The 21,424-nt window shown below is 40.6% G+C and overlaps 1 protein-coding gene across 2 annotated transcripts in view; it reads left to right on the plus strand.

Annotated features, from left to right (window-relative positions):
* Positions 1 to 2,305: 2,305 nt before the first annotated feature.
* uhrf2 (ubiquitin like with PHD and ring finger domains 2) overlaps positions 2,306 to 21,424 on the plus strand; it is a 51,067-nt gene continuing 31,948 nt past the window's right edge. The window contains exons 1-3 of one of the 2 annotated variants that reach the window (XM_085413911.1): positions 2,306 to 3,860; positions 11,225 to 11,608; positions 18,987 to 19,306. In XM_085413911.1, the coding sequence (XP_085270037.1) occupies positions 3,708 to 3,860; positions 11,225 to 11,608; positions 18,987 to 19,306 (857 nt within the window). In that variant the 5' untranslated portion in view covers positions 2,306 to 3,707. The remainder of the gene's footprint in view (positions 3,861 to 11,224; positions 11,609 to 18,986; positions 19,307 to 21,424) is intronic. The other variant, XM_085413909.1, reaches the window with a different exon arrangement.

Raw genomic sequence — 21,424 nt, forward strand, 5'->3', positions numbered from 1 at the left:
TCTGATGGTACTTTTCTGGCTTAATAAATCCATATTAACAAGATCCCCCAAGACTACTGACTGAACTGTGGGCCCAAACACGATAGAACCTCTGCTGTGTTTTAGGTCTTTCCTAATATTGACAACAATTTAAACCACAAATGTCAAATTTGGATTCATCACTCCATGAAACCTGTTGCCACTGACTTTCAGTGCAGTTATTGTGTAATTTGGCATACCTCATCCTTTTCTCCCTGTTTTCCTTATGTAAGAATCATTTCTTGACAGCCACCCTTCCACTGAAATAATTTCTGATGAAACTTTGGCAAACATGGATCAATTGAAGAGCAAAATGTATACTGCACTGCACAAAGTCTGTGCAGGCCAGTCAAGTTCTTCCAGAACTCGCTCATCTCTGTCTTTATGGACCTTGCTTTGTGTGCAACACGAAGAGGCCATCTTCAAACTGTTCTGTCGGCATTGTTTTGGCACAATGCAGAGAGACAAGTACCGCTCTCCTGGCAACTGCCAAACCCAGACTTTTCCATCGGCATGCCAGATGAAGAACCAGGATTTGTCACCCCAGAACATACTGAACAAAAAGAACACACTGTTCTTGAGCCAATCTGAAGGCCATGTGAAGTTTGGAGCTCTGACTCTGCAGAAAGTTGTTGACCTCTGTGCACTATATGCCTCAACATGCACTGACCCCGCTCTGTGATTTTTCATGGCCTACCACGTCATGACTCAGTTGCTGTAGTTCCCAATTGCTTCCGCTTTGTTACATTACCACTAACAGTTGTCTGTGAAATATTCAGATAGAGGAAATTTCATGACTGGACTTGTTGCACAGGTGGCGTCCTATCACAGTGCCATGCTGGAATTCACTGAGCTCCTGAGAGCGACCCATTCTTTCACAAGAAACAGTAGAAGCAGTCTGCATGCCTACGTGCTTCATTATATACACCCGTGACCGTGGAAGTGATTGGAACACCTGAACTCAATGATTTGGATGAGTGAATACTTTTGGGAATTGAATGTATCTCTCAGGTCCTGTGTCAGGTCTTTGCTGGATTTTTTCCCGTTTTTATGGACATGACTTTCATATACTGCTTACCCGCTTTAGATAGTTTCTCACACCTGCTACATCTTCTTTTGTCCTGCACACCATGCTGAGATATGTCAAATTTTCAGCTAATAGCACTCTGGCAAACCCCTTGTTGGTGCAAAAATATAAATTTATGTCTGTCAAGCTGTGCTGTCTTTAGTATTTGTTAATACTTACTAAAAAAGTACAAACAAATGGTGTGTTTTTGTGATAGTCTCCTAGTAACAAAGTGCCTAAAAATTTAAAAAGGGTTCTTTGGTAAGTTGTCTGTTATGTGTAGACACAACACTGGTTCAGCCCTTAAACTAGGCTCAGTATATATAGGGCCTTGGTGGTCGGCACACTGAACGGCATCCAGAGGACGGTCTGTTTATTCAGCCTCACCTCTGGTGCCGGTGCCCACTTCTCAATTTTAAATCGCACATAGACATTGAGGGTTCCTGGGAGGGGCCGAGCTGTCACCAGCTGAAATCAAGAGAGGGTTGTTGGGACCGTGCCTCTCTTTTAAATGCACTCAAGAACAGCACCCATCAAGACCACACATGAGCGGAGTGAGGCATGGAGTCTTCTCACACCCACTTCTCTGTTTGCCGTCTGGGGCAGGGGGCTGGGAAGAGGAACTGGCCGTCTGGTTGGGGTCTGGGCTTCAGGTCTCTGGGCCTGGGTCTGCTCTGGCTTAGCCAGCTGCTGATGGAACCTGTGGGCTCATCACCGGCTGCTGAGTGACCCCCGTTCCAGGGCTCTCCTCACCTTTTTTCTAGGCGTTTGCCCCTGCAGTGGTCCTGCAGACACACGCAGGTGCGCACACAATATTGTATGCTGCTCAATAAAATTTAATATTTCTTATTTACTGTTAGCAATGCATATGTTGGTTGTTGCTGTGGTTTCCAAACTGTGTTTTTGCTTGTTTTTTTCAGCAGGTGGTGAAGCAGATTTTCAGTGTTTTTTCTCTCTCTATCCCTCTTCTTCTCTATTTTCTCTCCCTTTCCTCTGTTAACTTTCTCCCCCCCACTTCTCTTTCTTCTTCTTTTTCTTTTCTGTCCCCCGGTCTTGTCTGGTCTGATTGTAAAAACTCAAAATAAAAACAAACAAACAATATATTTATTAAGCTTTATATTACAGAACAAGCAAACGATAATCGTACAGTTAACATAAGATTTACATTAAACAACATAGTCCCCAAAATAAACAAATATAGATAAAAATAAAATAAAATAAAACCAAATCAAGCATGGGTAAAACAAACAAAACAAGAGCAAATAATAAATACAAAAAAAATACAAAACAACTCAGCACCAAGTATCATTTTCTAAGTTAATTCCCTTCATAATGTCTCAGAAACTCAATTAAAGGTAACCATATTTCTTCAAATATACTCCCTTTGCTCTGACAATATGAGTAAGTCGTTCCAAATCAACACTTGATGCCATCTCCTTCACCCAATCTAATAAAAATCTAATAAAATATGACTATCAAATGGACCAGTATAGCAAAAGCTATAATGGTCCACTTGGAAATATAAATATGTTGGACATCAGTTGTGACTGCTAAAAAAGAAAGAAAAAGAAAACAAAATTAGGCTAAGTTTTTAATTTTTAGATTGGTGTTAAGTGGTTTACTGGGTCATTATAGTTAAATTAAAAAAAATAGAGAGGTAATATGCTAAAATTCTATTACAGCCTGCCCGATGTGGTATTGATGAGCATACTTCTTGAGACTTTGGCTGTCTAAAAATCTTCGAGTAAACTGTTTTCAAAAAGTTCAGTGTTTTTATGGTAATATCTGCACTGATTTGCCCAAATCTTTTCTCTGATATATGCCCTCCATACACCAAAAAAGAAAAAGATGAAAACAAACTATGAAACTAACTAAAACAAAACCTTTTGAATAAAAACTAAACTGAATTTAAAAAAAAAAAAAGTCAAAACAACCTACAAACACATCCCTATGAAAATGGTCAGGTACAAGGAGTGGACTGAAAATGAGTGGAAAAAGCACCGAGTGGCCTCAAGAAAGACCTCTAGACAGCCTGAAGAACTCTTTGCAGTATGGCTCATTGAAGTCTTCAGCGCTGTAGACTTCTTTATAGGACCCTGGTTTAGGCCGAGGAGCATACGTCACACATAGTAACATATAGCCCCCACGTGTTGTTGCTAAACATACCATAAGCTTGTTCGGTGGTCTGTACTTGTGTTATACTGCAAAGGGCCTTTTATGTCACTCCTAAGTCCCTGCTGCGTTATTACGTATTTAAGCCTTTCACGCAAACCCCGCAGTATTATTGTAAGACAGCCAACTTGACCTCGTAAGTACACAATAAGAAGTCAAATTCAAATGGTCCCCCCATTATTTTTAGACTAAAAGGGGGAGCTGTGCCTTTAAAACTGCACACTGTGCTTAACGTTATTTCGCGAGATTTGCTTGGCGCCGCGACCTCATGTGAGGCACCTCCTGCGCGAGCCAGTCAGACGTTACCTCTGCAGAGGAAAACGCAATGAAGCCCTAAAAAACACTGACCATTTAAAAAAAAATCTTTAACCCTGGGGCGGGGGAAAACAATTTGTTGCCCCGAATTACCGTTGTAACTTGTTTATCTGAGGCGTAAGACGGCGGCGCAACGATGTGGATCCAGGTTCGTACTATAGACGGGAAGGAGACACGAACCGTTGATGATCTTTCTAGATTGACAAAAATTGAGTCCTTACGCCTGAAAATACAAGACATCTTCAATGTAAGCCCGCAACAGCAGCGCCTCTTCTACCGAGGGAAACAGGTAAAGCCGTGTTTTTGTTTCACCCCGTCACGCAACAGTCAGTTTTTTGACGCTTGGCGAGAGGGTTACGGGTTGCTCGTTGGAGAGTGAGCGGTCCTCCTCTGAGTGTTGTAGCCGTTTCGGACCCTTGCGAGCTTCCTGTTTTGATAGGAATTCGCCAATAGTTCTTGCGCAAGAGAACCGGGGGTACACCGTGTGCAGCAGTCCTCTGGGACGGCACGGATGCGTGTGCCTCCCCATTTTTGTCCCCCCTCCCCACATTGTTTAGGTTGGTGCTGTGGAGAGCTGCATGCAACAAATGTCCCACCACAGTAGACATGTTTGTTTACATTGCCGCGCGAGAGAATAGGGAAGCTCGCGCTCTGTATCCACATGTAGAACGAAAGTAGTGCTGTGCAAACAAAACAGCCCACATCCCTCACAGATGTGCACCCCATTAACAGTTTTTTTCTTCTTTCTTTCTTTTTTGTACATTTAAGTATCCTGAAAACACGCTCACGTATATCTGCACTGTATTTCTAACTTGGGTGAGTCGTTTTTTCAAGCTTTTATTGATCCTGTGTTGTGTTTGCGCTCGTGGTGGGTTTTAAGGAAGTACAACACGTGCCCTGACATCTAAAAGCAAGTGTAGTGTTTACAATGTGGCGTCACCACGGTACTCTCACTGTACAGTTAGGACAGTGAGGGCTGTCTACTGTAAACATGCCTGCCTGCCTGCCCTGTCTGCCTTGCCTGACACTGTTGTGCACACACTGCGCTCTGTAACATCCAGATTCACACGGAATACAGGCATGTTTTGCATTAGACACAGAACTGGGGTCCAGACTCTGAGCCTGTCCTCAATGCCATATGATTCTGCTTTGCAAGGCATTGATCCAGTATTTATTTAGCCGCTATAAAAGTCTAATACTTATATTATAAATGCACAGTTAATATGGTATATATAGAAATCTGTGTTGGAGTTCATATTAAACAAAGTCTCTTTTATGTGCCCCTTATTACTTCAGCAGTCCAGGCTCTAGAACAAGAGTTTATACCTAAGCTACTAAAATGTTATCTTTTATTATAATTGCACCATTACTTATTTATTACATTAAGACTTTGCTAAATGAATGATAGTAACTGTTTTCTGTAGCGCATGATATGTCAAATGTTAAAGAAAAGCATTAATGTGTATTCTTAAATATTCTCAGGTAAATAAATATGACTTTAACCTTTTAGTGTGTGCTTTTAAATACTATTACAAGTATTATGTAAACAATCTAACATTTACATTGTATGTAATTTAATCTGCCCGCATAGACCACTTTGGCTTTTTATATTGCTTTCATAAAAAAAAGGCAAAATGTAACATTTTTTGAGATATAAGTGGAAGCATGGTAATGTAGTATGTCACACCTGATAGCAGCAGTGTTCAAGGGGAAGTGTTACAAAAATAAAGAGCTCAAGACTAATTTGAGATTAAGACAATATCTGATTGGTTTTCAGGCTAGAATATGGCAAGAATATGTGGTAATTGGCTTCGGCTTGCAAGATTTTAGTGCACAATTTATCTATCTTTCATATTAATGAAAAAAAAAGCTCATCATCATCATCACTAGCTTTCCATGAAGACGATCGTGAAAGCTGTAATCAGCTTCCATGAGACAGGCGTGCACATTTGTGTGTGTCATGGCGGACGGTCGCATGCAGCTAGCAGCCTCACAGCCTCACAGCCTGTGCTTATTTCTTTATTTTAATGCATGCTGGCGCATTTTACAATCTACCACACACGCATGCATGCAGACTTTTTGTAGCTGTTGAAGGAGTCTATGCAAAAAGCATTAGGAAAATCTATGACTATCACCTGCGTTTCAAGTCCTGCACGTTTGAGTTCAGGGTCTTAATTATTCTGTCTTGCTTCAAATATATGTGCATAAGACATGAAAGAATCCAAATATAACAGCGTGACCTGCGATATCTGAAGGTGTGTAATGCGTGAAAGATCACTGGCTGTAACTATCAGTAATAAGCAGAGGATGCTTGCTGCTGGCAGGACACTGGTGCCTTGATTTATACTGAGTTTTAGCATAACATTACAAAGCTGATATTAACACAGTGTGAGTCAGCCACCCGAAAAAGCCCCGAGGAAGCAGGCAGCCTACATGATATGTTGATCTCACTTTGTTTACATTCGTTTTTGCTTCCTTCTTCACATGTGTCAGGCTGTATTATAGGCCGAGGCATTCCTCTGCAAAATGGTCCTCTGTAGTTTCAAGCGGGCCTAACTTTCTTCTTCTTTGTCTAATTAAATGATAACAGGCGCTCGATTCTGACTCATGCGTGTCACAATGGGTTGATTTTATTGTGTCTTTTTTTTGTTGCCGCATATACTGCACGACAGAGTGAAAGGAAACTTCGAGAACTGTAGGCAGATTTTTACAGCCTAGCTCGCCGTTGCGCACTCATTACGGCAGATCAAAGAAGAACAAACTGTTGTGATGGAAAGCGATGGTTGAGTAGTTGCTTTTACACCTCTGCGCCTCTCTGGCTAGTAAACTAATTTCAGTGCTCTTAGCACCTTTTTTCTTTATAAAATCCATAATAGCTACCAAGCACAAAGCAAACTGCTCCTCTTTAAACTGTTTGTGATTTAATCAGGGGTAGTAGATAAAGTATAGTAGTGCTATTTGCTCGATGAACAATTAATGAGCTGTTACATTGCAGTTGTTATGTACTGTCGTAGCTGTGGCTGCAAAAGCTAGGCCTGTGTATTAAATCTGATGCTATGCTTCCTTTATTTCACTGGAAAATAAGTGGAGAGCGTTGATTGGGGGATTTCCATGTGTTAAGTAATGCATGGAATGAGCCAGTGACACGCAACATGCACTGGCTAGTGCCCTTACACGCACAGTGGTGCCTGCGCTCTGTGTTAGGATTTAGACTTGTAGCAGAGCAACTCGGTCTAATTCTCTTTTCAAAATGGCGTCTTGTTTTTCCCTCCAGCTCAGTGCTCACGCTGCCTCACCAGTTCAGACTCAAGCTTGCCCTTGAGTCGGAAGGGTCTCAAGCCAGAAGCTGTGCAACTTTGCCACGGTGTTTTGATGTTTCTTTGTTTGTTTGCATTTTCGCCGAGCGGTCCTAGTGTCTCTGTTTCACTTTGAACGTCTCTAGTCAGTCACATTCGCGAGCAGGCTCACACACACCTTCCACTGGCCGTGCGGCCTTTCTGCTCAGCGCCTACACTCATTTTGCAGCAGGCTTCACATTTACTTAGAGGTTTGACTTTTTCCTCAAGTGGTTTCAAGCTCAGCTTGCATTGCACTTATTTGATTTAAGTATGAAGCTTGTTTTATTTTTTTTAAAATTTAATACCAAAGCAGCAACATGTTTTATGCGCAAAGAGTCGGGATGTCTTCCACTGTTGCTCTTGCCCTGTTGTCGGGCTATGGTTATTGGCTTGCTCCCATTCACACAGGCGCTCGCCGTGACCTAGATATGGTTACTCTTTGATTACACATGGATTGATGTTTTGCCTGCTCACTTGATGGGTTTTCTTTTGTTATTATTAAGTTGTAGATTTCATAGAAAATTTCAAGGGAAGCTGAGTTTTCTGCAGCCTTGAGTGCACACAGTCACACCCTTCTCCAACTGATAGACTGGACAAAGGGCAAATACAAAGGGAGCCATTAAACTACAACCATAGGCTTGCATGTTTTCACAGCTCTACATCTCCACCTCATGGCACTAAAAAAAGCCTGCTTGGTGAGATCAGATTTCCTACCTGTTTAACGCTGCAATGCAAGCTCTGTTACTTTCAAATAGAGTAATACGTTATTTGAATATGTAGACTAATTTAAAGGCCATTAAACTCTTAACTATGCACAGATGCTTTCTGATAACCACAAAAGATTGTTTTAAAAATGTTTGAAAACACAGAAAAGGCAAAAAACCCCAACAACTTTTGAATTGTAATCAAAGGAGCAACAAGCAAAGAGATTTTCATGTTTATGCAAACTTGTTTAATTTGAATGAATGTGGCCAAAGAGGACTGGTCCTCTTTATAATTTAATGATTAAGTAATTGACCTGCTTTATATAAACGATGCAAAACAGCACAGTGTGACATCTGTTACCTTGCCGGCACACTTCTCGTTAAAACCCGCCGTGCGAGCAGTCACCAGGTTATGAAAAGAGCTGCAAGTGGAAGTAACCTTTGTCACCTTTCTAGGTAATTTGTGCTGGCGAGCAGGGGATTTTTGGTAAATAGATTGGATGACTGTGGGCGGCTTGAAGAATATAAAAGAGCCAAGATGGAAGCCTTTATGTTGCAGGGAAGCAGACACACCCCGTGTCATTGTTTTTGGTAATTTGACCTATTTTGCTCAACTCCTTGCCATCATGGGGCGTGGGTGAAGAAAAAGAAGAAATTGTGCCGGAGCAGGGTGGTCTGCCCGAGCAAGGAGGCTATTTTCTGCCTCATTCTCACCGTCACTTCAGACCTTCTGGTGCTGGTATTAAATGCGCTGCGTTGCTTTCTTGGTCTGTTTATTTGATTCCACCTTTTCATCGTTACACTAAGCAGGTTGCCTAGTTACTTTAATGGCAGAGTGATTCGTGTATTAAAAGCCTTTAAAGTCATACATTGTGATACTGTGTGACAGTACGCTGGTAGAAAAGCGAACGATGGAGTTACCAAATCACTCTCCACCACCACCCCCACACACACCCCGGTTTTTGCTCTTTTATAGGTATTATTGGGTGTATATTCAAAACAATATAAACAGATTAGTTTCACAATGGGAGGTCTGAAACAGAAAAGGGATTGTGGTTTAATATCTCAAGAGTAATGTGAAGAGTGTAGATGTTCAGCATGTTTTTACAGCAGCTACAGGTCTTTGTCTTATCTCGGTTTGATTTTTTCTTTCTTTCTGACATTATACTTTGTGTTTTCTTTGGTATGATAAGCCATTAGTCTTTTAAAGGGCTGTCGAAATTCAGCAGAGAATTTAGCCTTGTTCGTTCGTAGCTGTTAATTTTATTCCATTCGACATTGTGATACACTCACAGGCGAGGGCGCGCGCACGTACACACACACTCTCGTGCAACATCGCCATGCCAAGGATATTTATTATTTTCGACTCTTCGAGCCTTTTGAGAAATCTTCAAGTCAAATGTTTCGGGTTAATCTAAAGCTTTGCCGTGATGTGCGGTCGTGACTAAAGTCAGTCTCCCCCTGGAACAGTAAATGACATTTCAGTGAGTCACACAATGAAGATATCAGAAGCAAGTGTTTTTAAATACTGCCGCGGTTATTGTGGGGAATAAAATGTCATGTCCTTAGTCAACGTTAACGGCATGCTGTCAAATACATCTCGTCCTCCTTGAATGTATAAAGCCCTTTTTCTTTCACCCCCAACATTTGCTGGGTTAGTTGCTTGTTCTTTGTTTTGGGGATTATTCATGTGAGTATGACTGAAGTCAGGACTGTAACATCTCGCAGCGAGAGGCTGATCACACTAATAGTAATGAAGCCGCTGTGGAAAGCAGGTAGAAGCAGCCCAGATATCATTTGTGCGTTTGGTGCAGTGCAATTCTGCTGTATGTTGTTCTCCTTCTCTGTCTGTCTGTCTGTCTGGGTGATTTTCCATCTCTCTGCCCCGCACTTCTCAGCAGTGAGGCTGCCTCTTTGCAGGTTCTGCCTGCAGTCCTAATGCATATTTTTTGGGGGGAGGTTTTTCTGTTTGTTTTGTGTACTTTTCTTGGTTTAATGCAGTATCAAGTCGCAAAAGATGGACAGACAGACAGACAAGGCAGCGGACGATAGGCAATTACTGAGGCTAAATCGAAGACCGAGCTTAGGCAGGGAGACAGAGAAAATGCTGATATAGACTACCACAGAAAGATAGACAGGTAAGCATAACAACCACTGTATGGCTGTATTTGCACCACTGCTTCTCTGATCTAAATTTCATGAGACTATTAAAAAAAAAACCACACAAAAAAAAAAAGCATGCACGGATGGGGAAATTGTGATTGCTCCCTCTACTGCTCGGCTGCTACACGTCCAAGCGTTCTCCACCTCATTGTCAAATAACGAAAACGAGAGAGCAAAGGAGAGAGAGAGTGGCGGCCATGCTTGTCTCCCCGGCACAATGGGCTTGTGGGGTTGAGCGCTGAAATGAATAGCTGATGTCTGCAATGAGTTGGCGTGTCCACCATAAGCTTCACTCCTAAGGCAGTGGCTGCACTGTATGCTTAACAGTAGATCGTATGTGGTAGAAGAGTGTATTTGGATTTGTAATGGGCCCTCATGTGTTTTTTTTTGTTACTTGTGTTTTTTTGTTACTTGTCCCCCCTCCCAGAGGGGAGGGAAAAACATTTGCTGAAGCTCATATGCCACATTGCCTGTTAGGGCCATGCTGGTGATGATGATGATGATGGTGGTGGCGCTAGTTGTAGGTTGGTTGACAGTGATTTTATATATGATTCAGAGTCATCGGGGTGGGGTGGGGTAGGGGGTGCTCTCTTTCGGTTGTCATGGCAACCCAGTCATTTCTTTCCCCCCAGCTACATCTGCTATCACTTTAATTCATGCACCCAGATCTCTTATTTATTTTTTCTTGAGAAAAACCGCTGCGGATGCTAGAGAGCGGCGCCCGCATTTCAGCACATATCCCATTGTCATCGTCAGCAGCGATAGGTGCTAATTGTTACAAATGTTTGTTTTTTTTTCCTTTTCCTCTACGCTCAGAACAATCAGTGAAACACTTAACTTGTACGTGTAGCTAATTGCATTCAATCAGTAGCAGAAAATTGCCCAATTTAAGAACAGAGAGTAAATGTTGTTGCTGCGTCTTTGAGCACCGCGTGCTTTTTGAATTTAAAAGCACGTGAACGTATCGGAAGTGCTGCGTGTGTTTTAATTTCCTCTCTCGAGTGCCGTAACAGTGTGTGTTCTACTCACTGTGCTCAGTGTTGTATTCTGGTGTTGTTTGTCCTTGACAAGCAGCCTCTTGTATTTGTCTGAGGGCACTCTGCAGTGCAGCGGTGGTTATTTCATTTTACACAGATGTCCATTTAGAAAGAAATGTAGAACAAAAGTAAAAAAGTGATGGTTTGTTATGGATTTAAAATGAGCTACAGTATTGCTAATGCACAGTTTAGTAGTGGTTGGAATAATCCTATTTATAAAAGTTAAAATATGTTGGTAAACTATTATTATTTCAAATGTATTATTGTCTTAGCAACATTTTAATAGCTTGTGTTTATTTATAGGCAGTGAAAATGATTGATTGCAGTGTTGTATACAGCAGTGGTTTTCTGCGTCTGTACATCTTTGCCTGTTAATGTTAAAGAGTGAGATTTTCATTTGTATTCATTTAGATGGAGGATGGCCAGACACTGTTTGACTACAACGTGGGTCTCAATGACATTGTTCAGCTGCTGATTCGCTCACAGACCGACCATCCAGACAGCCCTGCCACCAAGGACTCCTCGGGTGTTGGATGTAGTTCCATTTCTCCCCCCGATTCTAAGTGTGAAAGCCACAACTCCTCGGCTCTCGTCTCCCCCGCTGCTATGGAAACCACCAGTATAGACAATGACAGCAGCTTCAGTACCAGCACTGTTAATGAAACCAAGCCAGACGCCAGCATTACCAGTAACGCAACCAAAAATGGGTTCAAGTCCTGCAGCCCTGCGCAGGACACTCAGTCACCCACGTCCAGCAGGAACACACTAGTCGATCCAGGAATTGGCATGTACAAGGTGAGGATGACGGATGTAAATATTTTGGAAATGTTTGCATGGTTTTGTATTTGAGTGGCTGTTCTGGCTCTAGGCCAGCTTACAGAGAGTTTAGTGCCCTATAAGCTAACTCACTGCCAGAGACACTTGGGCAGGTTCTCCTGTTTATGTGGTTGTCAAATCAAATTAGAGACTAAATGTGTCTCTGCTCTTTCACTGCTGCTGAAAACGTCAGATTGCATGGCAATGATGACGTCAGTGTCATTTTGAGCATTAAATGTTGGCCGGTTGCAGTCATGTAATTAAGCCTGCCTGATGAAAGTAACCTGAAGAAAAATGGGTAGAAACATTTGATTTAAGCACTCCTTTTTTCTTACCAGTCATCTTTTACATTCCCTATTGTCTTATGTATTAGCACATCTGCTTAGATATAATATTCCAGCCACAAATTACCCTAAACTTTCTCATATGTAACCATATTCTGGTGTGTTGACACTTAGTTTTTTCCTCGCTCTTCAAGTGTTTGTAGGTCTGATACCCTAATTGCTTTGGGTATAAGCTTCACGTCGCTTACCTTGTCAGGATAGCAACCACACATAAGAAACAGGTTTATACAACTGGGTCACTAACCAGCTTAAAAATTATAAATAGAAAGTCAAAGCCCATACTGGGTATGGATGAGTCTGGCTGAGAATTATATCTGTGGGACTGGACTCAGTTTGATGCGTACAGTCCCGTCCAGCATGCAGGAAAATCAATAATCAAGTAGATGAGCTGCAAATTGTGCTACTGACTTGACTGGATTTTAAGGCCACGTGCATTCACAGTCTCTAAGCATTCAGCACAGACATGGTGTTGACAAATAAACACGAGTAGAATAAATTAATGAATACTTGTGAAATATTTCTGCACAAAAGCATTAAAAATAAACAAAATTAGCACGAACGTGACACACAGGTATAAGTGGTTTGCATGTTTAAACTCATTCAATATGGAAAATTTCAAATCTTTTGTCTTCTTGGACTGTTGTGCAATTTTAAGGTTTAATATGTGACATTTCCAGATTAAGATATCAAGTAATTACTAGACCAGAGTTTTTTCAATTCAACATAGTCAGGTTTTCTTTGTGTTAGCTGGCTTGACAGACCCTAAAACCCCAGTTTAATGGGTATCACAATGATAGTTATCAACTTTCTTTGTTAAACCAGGCTTTCTGCTTCAAGCTCCCATTTTTTTCAGTGTATTTGGATCAACTAAGCACTGCCTAGTCCAATCACAGATGTCATCAGAGGAATAGGTGATAGAGATCTATGAAGAATATAAAAAATATGACAGTAAAATGCAAGATTGGTGCTGTAACTGAGGCATGATGGTAGGCCTAATACTGCAGAAAATTGTTTATTTGATCATTACAAGCTTACATAGTGGTGAAATAAATATATTAATATATTCATTTTTCCACTCATGGAACTCATGAGTGCTGTTTATTTCTAACGTGACAGCTGCACATTAAACTGCAGACTAAGGTTGGGCGATTGGACGAATATATTGAATATCGATCGTTTTTACAAGCGCGGTTTATTTATTTATTTATCCATGGGTAAGTTTGCTAATGATGTCGGTTGAAGCTAACAGAAGCATTCAACAGAAATAATGTTTTAATGGCACCCTCCTTCAGCTGCGAGCAGATGCACACCTCAGAGTGCACCCAAATGCAGCAGCGATTCGTTTACTCAAACTCATAAGAAAAAGAAAGCACGGCAGTAGCCCATGTTCAGAAAAAAGAAAAGCATTTTATTTAAATAGAAAAACAGATTGGTGGGGAGAGAAACAAAGAGAAAATGGCTTCTTTTTTCCACTATAACCGTGTTTACAGGCTGTTCCAGTGTTTATCTGTCTTACATACTTGACCAAACAACATATAAGTTAAAAATCAAAATGTCTCTTCCAGTGAACAAAAAAACCCCTCAGACGTAAAGTTAAGTCTTTTGTGCGATTTGACGCATCTCAAATAAATAAATAAATACATGAATAATCTAAAAAGTAGCTATATTAATACTGAAATAAACAAGAAAAGAAGGTAAAATATTCCCTCCAAACAAAACTTATAAATTCTTTGACAGGAAAACAAGCATGTTTACTTTATCAGGTTTTAGCAGCGGTTAACAATATTACCAGCAGTGTTGAAGACAGTGCTTGTGGCTGGTATACACAGATATTTCCGTGTCATGTGTGATATCAATGGGAAACGTATTTCATGCATTTTCCACCAAGCCAGTGGATCGTCTTCGACTTCCTCGCTGAGGTAACAGTCCGTTATCTGCGCCTTCTCCTCCAGTGTGCAATTTGGCAATTAGCTTGTCCATGTTTGGTCTTCTTCTGTGTTCTAAACGCGCAAATCAAAAAGTCTGCACATGCGCGAATATATCACCTATCGTTGGTTATTGAACTGACGATTGTTGGTTGGAAAATTTGTACATATCGTCCAACCTTACTGCTTACAATTAATAGTTACGTAGCGTAATGAAAAGGAGACATGGGAATTGCTTCATTTTTTCCTAGATAAAATAAATTTTATTTGACTGAAAGGCCACCAGTCAAATAAAATTGGAGATAAATAGCCTAAAAATATAATTAATCAACTCCAGTAGTGTTCTAAAAAAGCCAGACACAGTTTGTACCACTCTTAACTTTACTGCTGGACGTTATTCCATGGTGCTAAATGTGTGATACAGCCACTAGGAAAAATGTATATTCCCCCAACTGGTTGGTGAATGGTTGTTAGCGGTTGCTGGCTGTCGCCACACGAAATTCGTTGCAGAGGTTGCTGCATAAACAGCCTTCATCTGACTGCTTTAACTGCTTTGGCACTGTGAGGGACCAAGCAGCCAAGGCATAGAGGACACAGGCAAAAAATATCTTCAAAAAGGGTTTTCTTTAATTTAACCTAGAGCTGGGCGATATGAGATTTTTTCATATCACGATATGTTTTTTTCATTTCAGGCGATAACGATATCTATCACGATATAAGCCAAATAACTATATTTGTAAGATTTAAATGTGCCGTTGCTCACAAGTAAAATGTGAAATAATCAGCAGCTTGTTTTTAAATATTTATTTCCCATAATAAGTTCAACAGGGTAGATGTACTTAAGGAACATGAGACTTTTTCAGATAAATAAAGGCAAATATTGCAAACTACACAAAAGGCAGCCGCTAAAGCGTTTAAGTTTCAAAATAGAACAAATGAAACAGACTAAATTGTCAATTCCACTTAGAAACAAAATATTAATTCTAAAAATAAATCTTAGTTTGTTTTACAGAAGAACAGACAAAACTGACTAACTTTTGTCAATATCAAATAAACTGAGAACTAAAAGGAAATTCTCAATCTCTCCTTGTTGTATAGCTTAGCTTTTCAAACAGTTTTAACAGTTACTTTAGTCTGACAAAAGCCGAATGACGAATTAGCGCTTCCAGTCAGAGACTGAGGCTACGTCCACACGTACACGGGTGTTTTTGAAAACGGAGATTTTCCGTTTTCGTTTTAAAAAATAATCCGTCCACACATAAAGGCAGAAATGAAGGAAAACGCTGCTATGAACATGCCAAAGCAGCAGGTGGCGCTAGATTCCTAACCGTGCAGAAATGTTGGCCAATCAGAAGTCTAGAAGCCTCGGTGGGAAAAAGTAAACAAAGCTGGGGCATAGAAGCAGACCCGAGTCGTATGTGTGGACGGACAGTAACTGTGTGTATATGTAAGCATTTAAACACTGCAGAGAGTACAATTAACAGTAACAGTATTGTAGAAATTCATTTCACCGAAACAATAACGCAGCGCACAGTGTGACGCATGCACCAGTTTATTGTATTTCCAGACTTGCTTTCGGCACAATTTACAGTGCACGCTACTCTGTTTTTTGTCAGACTTGAAATAGCCGAAATACCTTCACACTACGGAACTTCTATGGCTCTTCCGTTCGACAATCTCTCCGGCGTTGGAACCATCATCGGTTTTCTCTTCGGTCACGCTCGGTTGATTTTTCTAGTCGGCACACTCATTTCCTCCATTATGCGCTGGCTCCATTACCCGCTGGCTGCTTCCCAAACAAACACACGTGCAGCTTGGCACTTGTTCTGTACTTAGCAAGTCACGCGACGTGACTGCGGCTGTGATTGGTTCAGCTCTGCGCTACTGAATTTGGATCGGCTGACCTTTTTTTTTTTTTTTTTTTTTTTTAAGAGGACAAGAGCGGCGAGGTCTATCGCGATAGCTTAATTTCTCTATCGAGTAAAAGTTATATCGCGATACATATCGTTATCGTTCTATCGCCCAGCTCTAATTTAACCCTCAAAAAACTTAAAAAATGACAAAATTCAAAAACATAATTAGCAGGCCCATAAAAGAGGTCAACTAAATATAACTCCACGAAAAGTAATTTCCAGAAACTTAAACAAACAAAGTGAGACACAACTTAACTCGCAAACTGACCTAATTACAAAGACACATGAGGGTAGCTTTTATAATGGTTTGGCAAAACCATTTACACATAGTAGGGGGAAACAAAAACACACACTAATATTAACTAAGCACAGAATAACCTAACTAAACCTAAAACACCCCTACTCCTGGTAAGCCCATGGTTGGTCCTGCTGAGCAGGCATTTTGTTCCCGGAGTCCTCAGCCACGCCTTTTGCCCAGACAGGAAACAGCCACCGCCCAAACCCAGGGAACTCAAAGAAAGAGAAACATAATTAATATAACAAAACATTTTAGAAAAACCACACAATGCTACTATGTGCGCGCCTCGTAATATCAGTGTTAGGTTTAACCAAATGATTAATGAATTATATTAATGAAGAAAACTGCAAAGCAAACTAATAAAGTGAACAAATGGACTAATTTACCCCTGTGTGGCTGATGCCATCACAGGCACACAAGTAAACATCACATGGTAAGCAGCCAAGTGTCTGCATATCTCAATTGTAAGGTAAAGATCCCTACAATCTTAGAAGAACAACCCCACAGACTTGGCGACAGTGGGCAGGAAAAAGTCCCTTTTATAGCTGGAAGAGATCGGAACTAGGCAGCAATCTGCCTCAGACAGTTGGGGAGTGAGGGGAAAGAGAAGAGAAAAAAGTGAGCTTAGAGATATATGACAAAAAAGAGACGTTGAAACAATCATGCAATCATTCAGTGTGGTTATACTTGTTTTAATGTAAATGTTTTGACAGCAAAGCTAGGCTAATCCAGAGTTGGATTTGCAATGAAGGAGTGGTTGAGTCTTATTACGTTTCATTTTCAGTTAATTAGCTTGGCATATATTAGCATTATGCTGTTTCTGGCTATTCTTTTAGCCTAAAAACTGTAAAAACATTTAAATTCAGCCCATGAAAACCTCAAAATACATTAGCAAACATGCATGTGCTTTTACAGAGGATATCCCAAAAGAGTCATCACTTTTGAAATATTTTTTTTCTTTCACTAAAAGCTACTTTCAGCTGCTTCTTTATTCATAAGGGATTTCCACAGTGGGTAGCTCCGTATGTTTGATTTGGCAGATTTTATTTATTTATTTATTTTTTACGCTGGATGCTCTTTAGGGCTGAACGATATATCGCATTTGCGATAATATCGCGACATGATCAAGTGCAATTTTCTAACCGCAAAGGCTGCGATTATACTGCGATTATATTATACAATTCATGGGCTGCATCCTCCTGAGGCCGCATTTGTAGACCGATTACGTCACAGCGACGCGCCGAAGGCTGTCCAAATTACTACCATATCCCAGAATTCATAGCGCGGCCCAGCCAAACTCCAGTTTCCAGCAATGGCGGCCGCTACTAAGTTTTAAAATTACTCATACTAATCTTTCTGGGTCACAAAATAAACTTTTAACATATTTTCAGGCGAGAAAGTAGTTGTGTAAACATCAAATATCTGCTCGGTTTATCAAGATATCCCATATTTGCAAAAGTGCTTCGACGTTTTCAGAGGCGTCTGCTACCCACCAGCTCGACAGCTAGCCGGGAGCTCGAGGGTTACTGATGCGGCCGAGAACGGCACAACTCCCGGCACATCATTTTCAGATCACCGCGGAGTTTCGCTGCTCGGGTTAAACGTAATATATAAGTCACTTAGACAACCTAAAAATGTTATTGTTGGGCTTTTTTCAGTGTTTTGTTTGTTCGTGAGTAAATCGGTTTGGCTGAGATTAAAGTTATTAGATTAGATAAAATAAAACTTTATTAATCCCCCGGGTGGGTTCCTCCTTGGTTTTCACACAGCTGACTAAACGTCAAACAGAAAACTTATTAAACAGAAGTATGAGACAGTCGAGAATTTACACCAGTGTCTGGTTATATTTTAGATAGCAAGAAGCAGACGGCCGAGTTTATTAAACTCCACCGAGACAGCGGTGACGCTAATCAGAACTAGACCATCCAATTTCACGCCTTTAAACTTTAAAGGCGTGTTTGTGTGTGTGTTTATACAATTGCTATTATGTTTGCACTTTATGTGTAATGTTACTGACTGCAGAGATCAGTAAGATGTGTGTATTTTTTATTTATTAGTTTTATTTATTTAATATTATTTTTTAATTGAATGACTGTCTAGTAGTTCACAGATGTCGAAAAACTGAGTGTGGTAAAGCCACTGATTTTTTTTATGTATATTTCTGCAATCTGCACATTGTACTGACTTTCATTTTAATGTTTACACCAGGGTTCCTTGTCAGCACTTTATGCTCAGATGTTTGTAAGCTAAAAATAAACTATTGTGTATGTTCAAATATACTGTTGTGATTGAAGAAGTTAAATAAAAATGTCAGTCATCAATTCATGCATCACCTCATGTCATCATAACAGAGGTCTGTCTTCCAGGAAAGAACAGTTTAAAATTAATGTAATATAGTATTGGCCATACTATATGATGTATTGCTTGTCTTTGTTTAATAATACAGAAGACAAAGACCTTAAAAAATAATCGCATATCGCATCGCAATCGCAATATTGGGGCAAAAAATCGCAATTAGATTATTTTCCATAATCGTTCAGCCCTAATGCTCTTCCTGATGCAACCCCAAAAGGATTTGTGTCTTTTTTTGTCTTTCAATATATAATGTTATTCTTTCCAATCAAAGGTTTTGTTTTTTATCCGTTCCACTGAATAACATTCACTCTGTGATGGTTTGTTTTTTGTATTTACTAAGTGAAAAAGATAATAACAGGGTTATTGCTGTTTTAGAATTTTGACTCTGGCATGTGCTGTATTAGTCTTTGACACTGGATGTTATAATCCCCCTACACATCAGCTCCTCAAAAAAAAAAGACGATATTTGTGTGCGGGGTTCGAACAGGACCGGGTGTTAATTTAGTCATTTTCTCTCCTCAGATTAACGAGCTGGTGGACTGCAGAGACGTCAGCATCGGTGCCTGGTTTGAGGCCTGCATTGAAAATGTGACACGCGCTCCCAAAGGACAGATAACGCCCACAAAGGGCAAGGTGGGCCGGCCCCCAAAAAGGACTAATGGAAAACTGGAGGCCGAGCAGGGACAGGCCCACGGCCACGGTCAAAACACGGACAGTAACAGGACTAATGTTGTGTTAAACTCTGAGAGTAACGGAGCCTCCACCTCTCAGACAGACTCTACAGCAGCGTCGGAGAGCAAGGAGAGAGAAGAGGACGTAATTTACCACATTAAATATGAAGAGTAAGTAGTGGCCCATTCTACTGATGCAGCCTAGCAGTGATAACAAACGCGGCACATCGGTGCGGCGGCATTTTGTTCTGGTGAAAGAAAATCATTCTAGACGCTCAAATCCTGCCCGATCGAAATTTTTTAGCGCCAATGCAAAATGTTTGCCTTCCTCACAGCAGAAAGTACGGTTTCATATCCCAGGTATTAAAAACATTTTTGTTCATGCAGCCAGTGCGTTCACCACTAAACATAAATGTGCTGTGTGCTTGTTTATGGTACTGCTGGCTGCAAGCATCACTAACCGCTGGGAATAGCAGCCTGTTTTCTCCTGGCAGTCCGGGGGATGGAGAAAGGGGGTTTGTGTAGTTGATACTACAATTTGGACTCTATCTCGCGCATACCCCTTTTCCAGCAAATTCATTCAAAAGCCGATGTTTCCATGGCAACTCATGAGTTCTCAGGAGCATTACCTCTTTGCTTGCCTTCTTCAGCTTTGTCTGTAATTGCTGTGAACATGCCACCGGTGAGACATAGCCACCTCGCCGTGTCTATCGTAGTGTGCATGTGTTTCTGTCAAGGGCTGCTGCGCCAGAGAAATGGTATCGGGGGTTTGTTGAGCAGTCATTGCGTTTTCTTTTATGTGGGCTTCATTCCCATTTGGCATCTCCCAGTTTCCCAAATCTCCAGTATTCAGCTTTGATTCAGTTTTGTATCATTTGCAGCGGGATAAGAATGCTCCTGTAAGGGGAATTAACAAATCTACATCGTTTTTTCCCCCCTTTTCATTAAAACATATAAAATATCATTCTTATGAATCACATATGCTTCTGTTTATTTAGTTTGCTTTAGTCTCAGGTTCCTTATTTGGATTATTCCATTGTTGAAAGTCAGGAGAGACAGAAAAGGGAGAGAAAGGGAGAAACCAGTTAGAACAGCTTTAAACGCAGGATGTTACCATAATATTTGATTTGCATCTTTACCAGCCAAGAATATGATCGCAGTTAATGTTCTTCCCACTATCCGCAATTATTAGCTTTCGTTTTCAGTACGAGCTTATCCAGTATATTCTTTTGCCTCCTACTAAGTGCATATTTACCTCTGTCCTGAGCACCATTCCAGGTTTTTTCCATCATTTTGTTTGCCAGAGAAAATTCGAGGGTGGTTAAGATTCCTCTTCCTTCCCACGCACACGCACTCCCCCTCAAACTCCTGCCTGTACAGTCTGAGAAAGACAACCAGCCCTACGAAATGAACCGCCATGTTTTTGCATGCAATGTTTGGGGCAGTATTGCGACAGAACATAATGAGCCGCAAAAATGGAAACGGGGCTAAATGTTGGGACAATCTCCTCTTGGCTGCTCTGAGGAACTGAGCGTGTGCGCTAGACTGTTACATTTTTGCTGAACCCGACATAAGTGTAAGATTCTCGTAATCATTAAGGACATCACAGGCAAATCTAAATTACAGTTGGAGGTTTTCTGCATTGACTACCCCCTAAATTTTGGGCTGATATTTATCTAAACTACAATTAGGCTATTCATAGGCAATTCATAGTAAGTGAACTTCTCCAAAACATGCCTGGAGAATTTAACCAATAAAAATCACTTATATAGTTTATTCAATCCTCTTCTTAAGAAGGATTGGATCTTCTTAAGAAGTGTGGACCACTTGAATTGAGCTTTGAATATAAATTAAACTTTTAATTCATCTTGCCTTTGACCTTAGAAGAAGCTGTATAGTTACGTGTTACATTAAAGACCCAGATGTTATTCAGTCCATTGTAAGATAAAGTTAATACAAATAGAGAAAAATTCAGGGGTCTTCCGAGGAGTAAGAGAATTCCCTACAAGTTGATAAAATCTTTGTTAGATGTCTAAAAGACTATAAGAAAAAATAAACATGAAAACTGAAGATTTATTTATAAGAATAGGAAAGCCACTTTCAAAAGATTTCAAAGCGACCAGTTAGGCTACGTCTACACTGTACGTTTCTGTACTGCACATGCATGAAATGTAAGACGATTCGACATGCGTCATTCCCATCTGCCGTTTATTTACTTTCCGGCTCTTTGAAACGTTGCAGCAAAGCGTCGACTTTTACAAGTTTTATCTGGAGCTATCTGGAGCACGT

Source organism: Rhamphochromis longiceps, linkage group LG7 (assembly GCF_057381845.1).
Source record: "Rhamphochromis longiceps isolate RC_006_pf linkage group LG7, R_longiceps_female_GT1.1, whole genome shotgun sequence".
Taxonomy (NCBI): Eukaryota; Metazoa; Chordata; class Actinopteri; order Cichliformes; family Cichlidae; genus Rhamphochromis; species Rhamphochromis longiceps.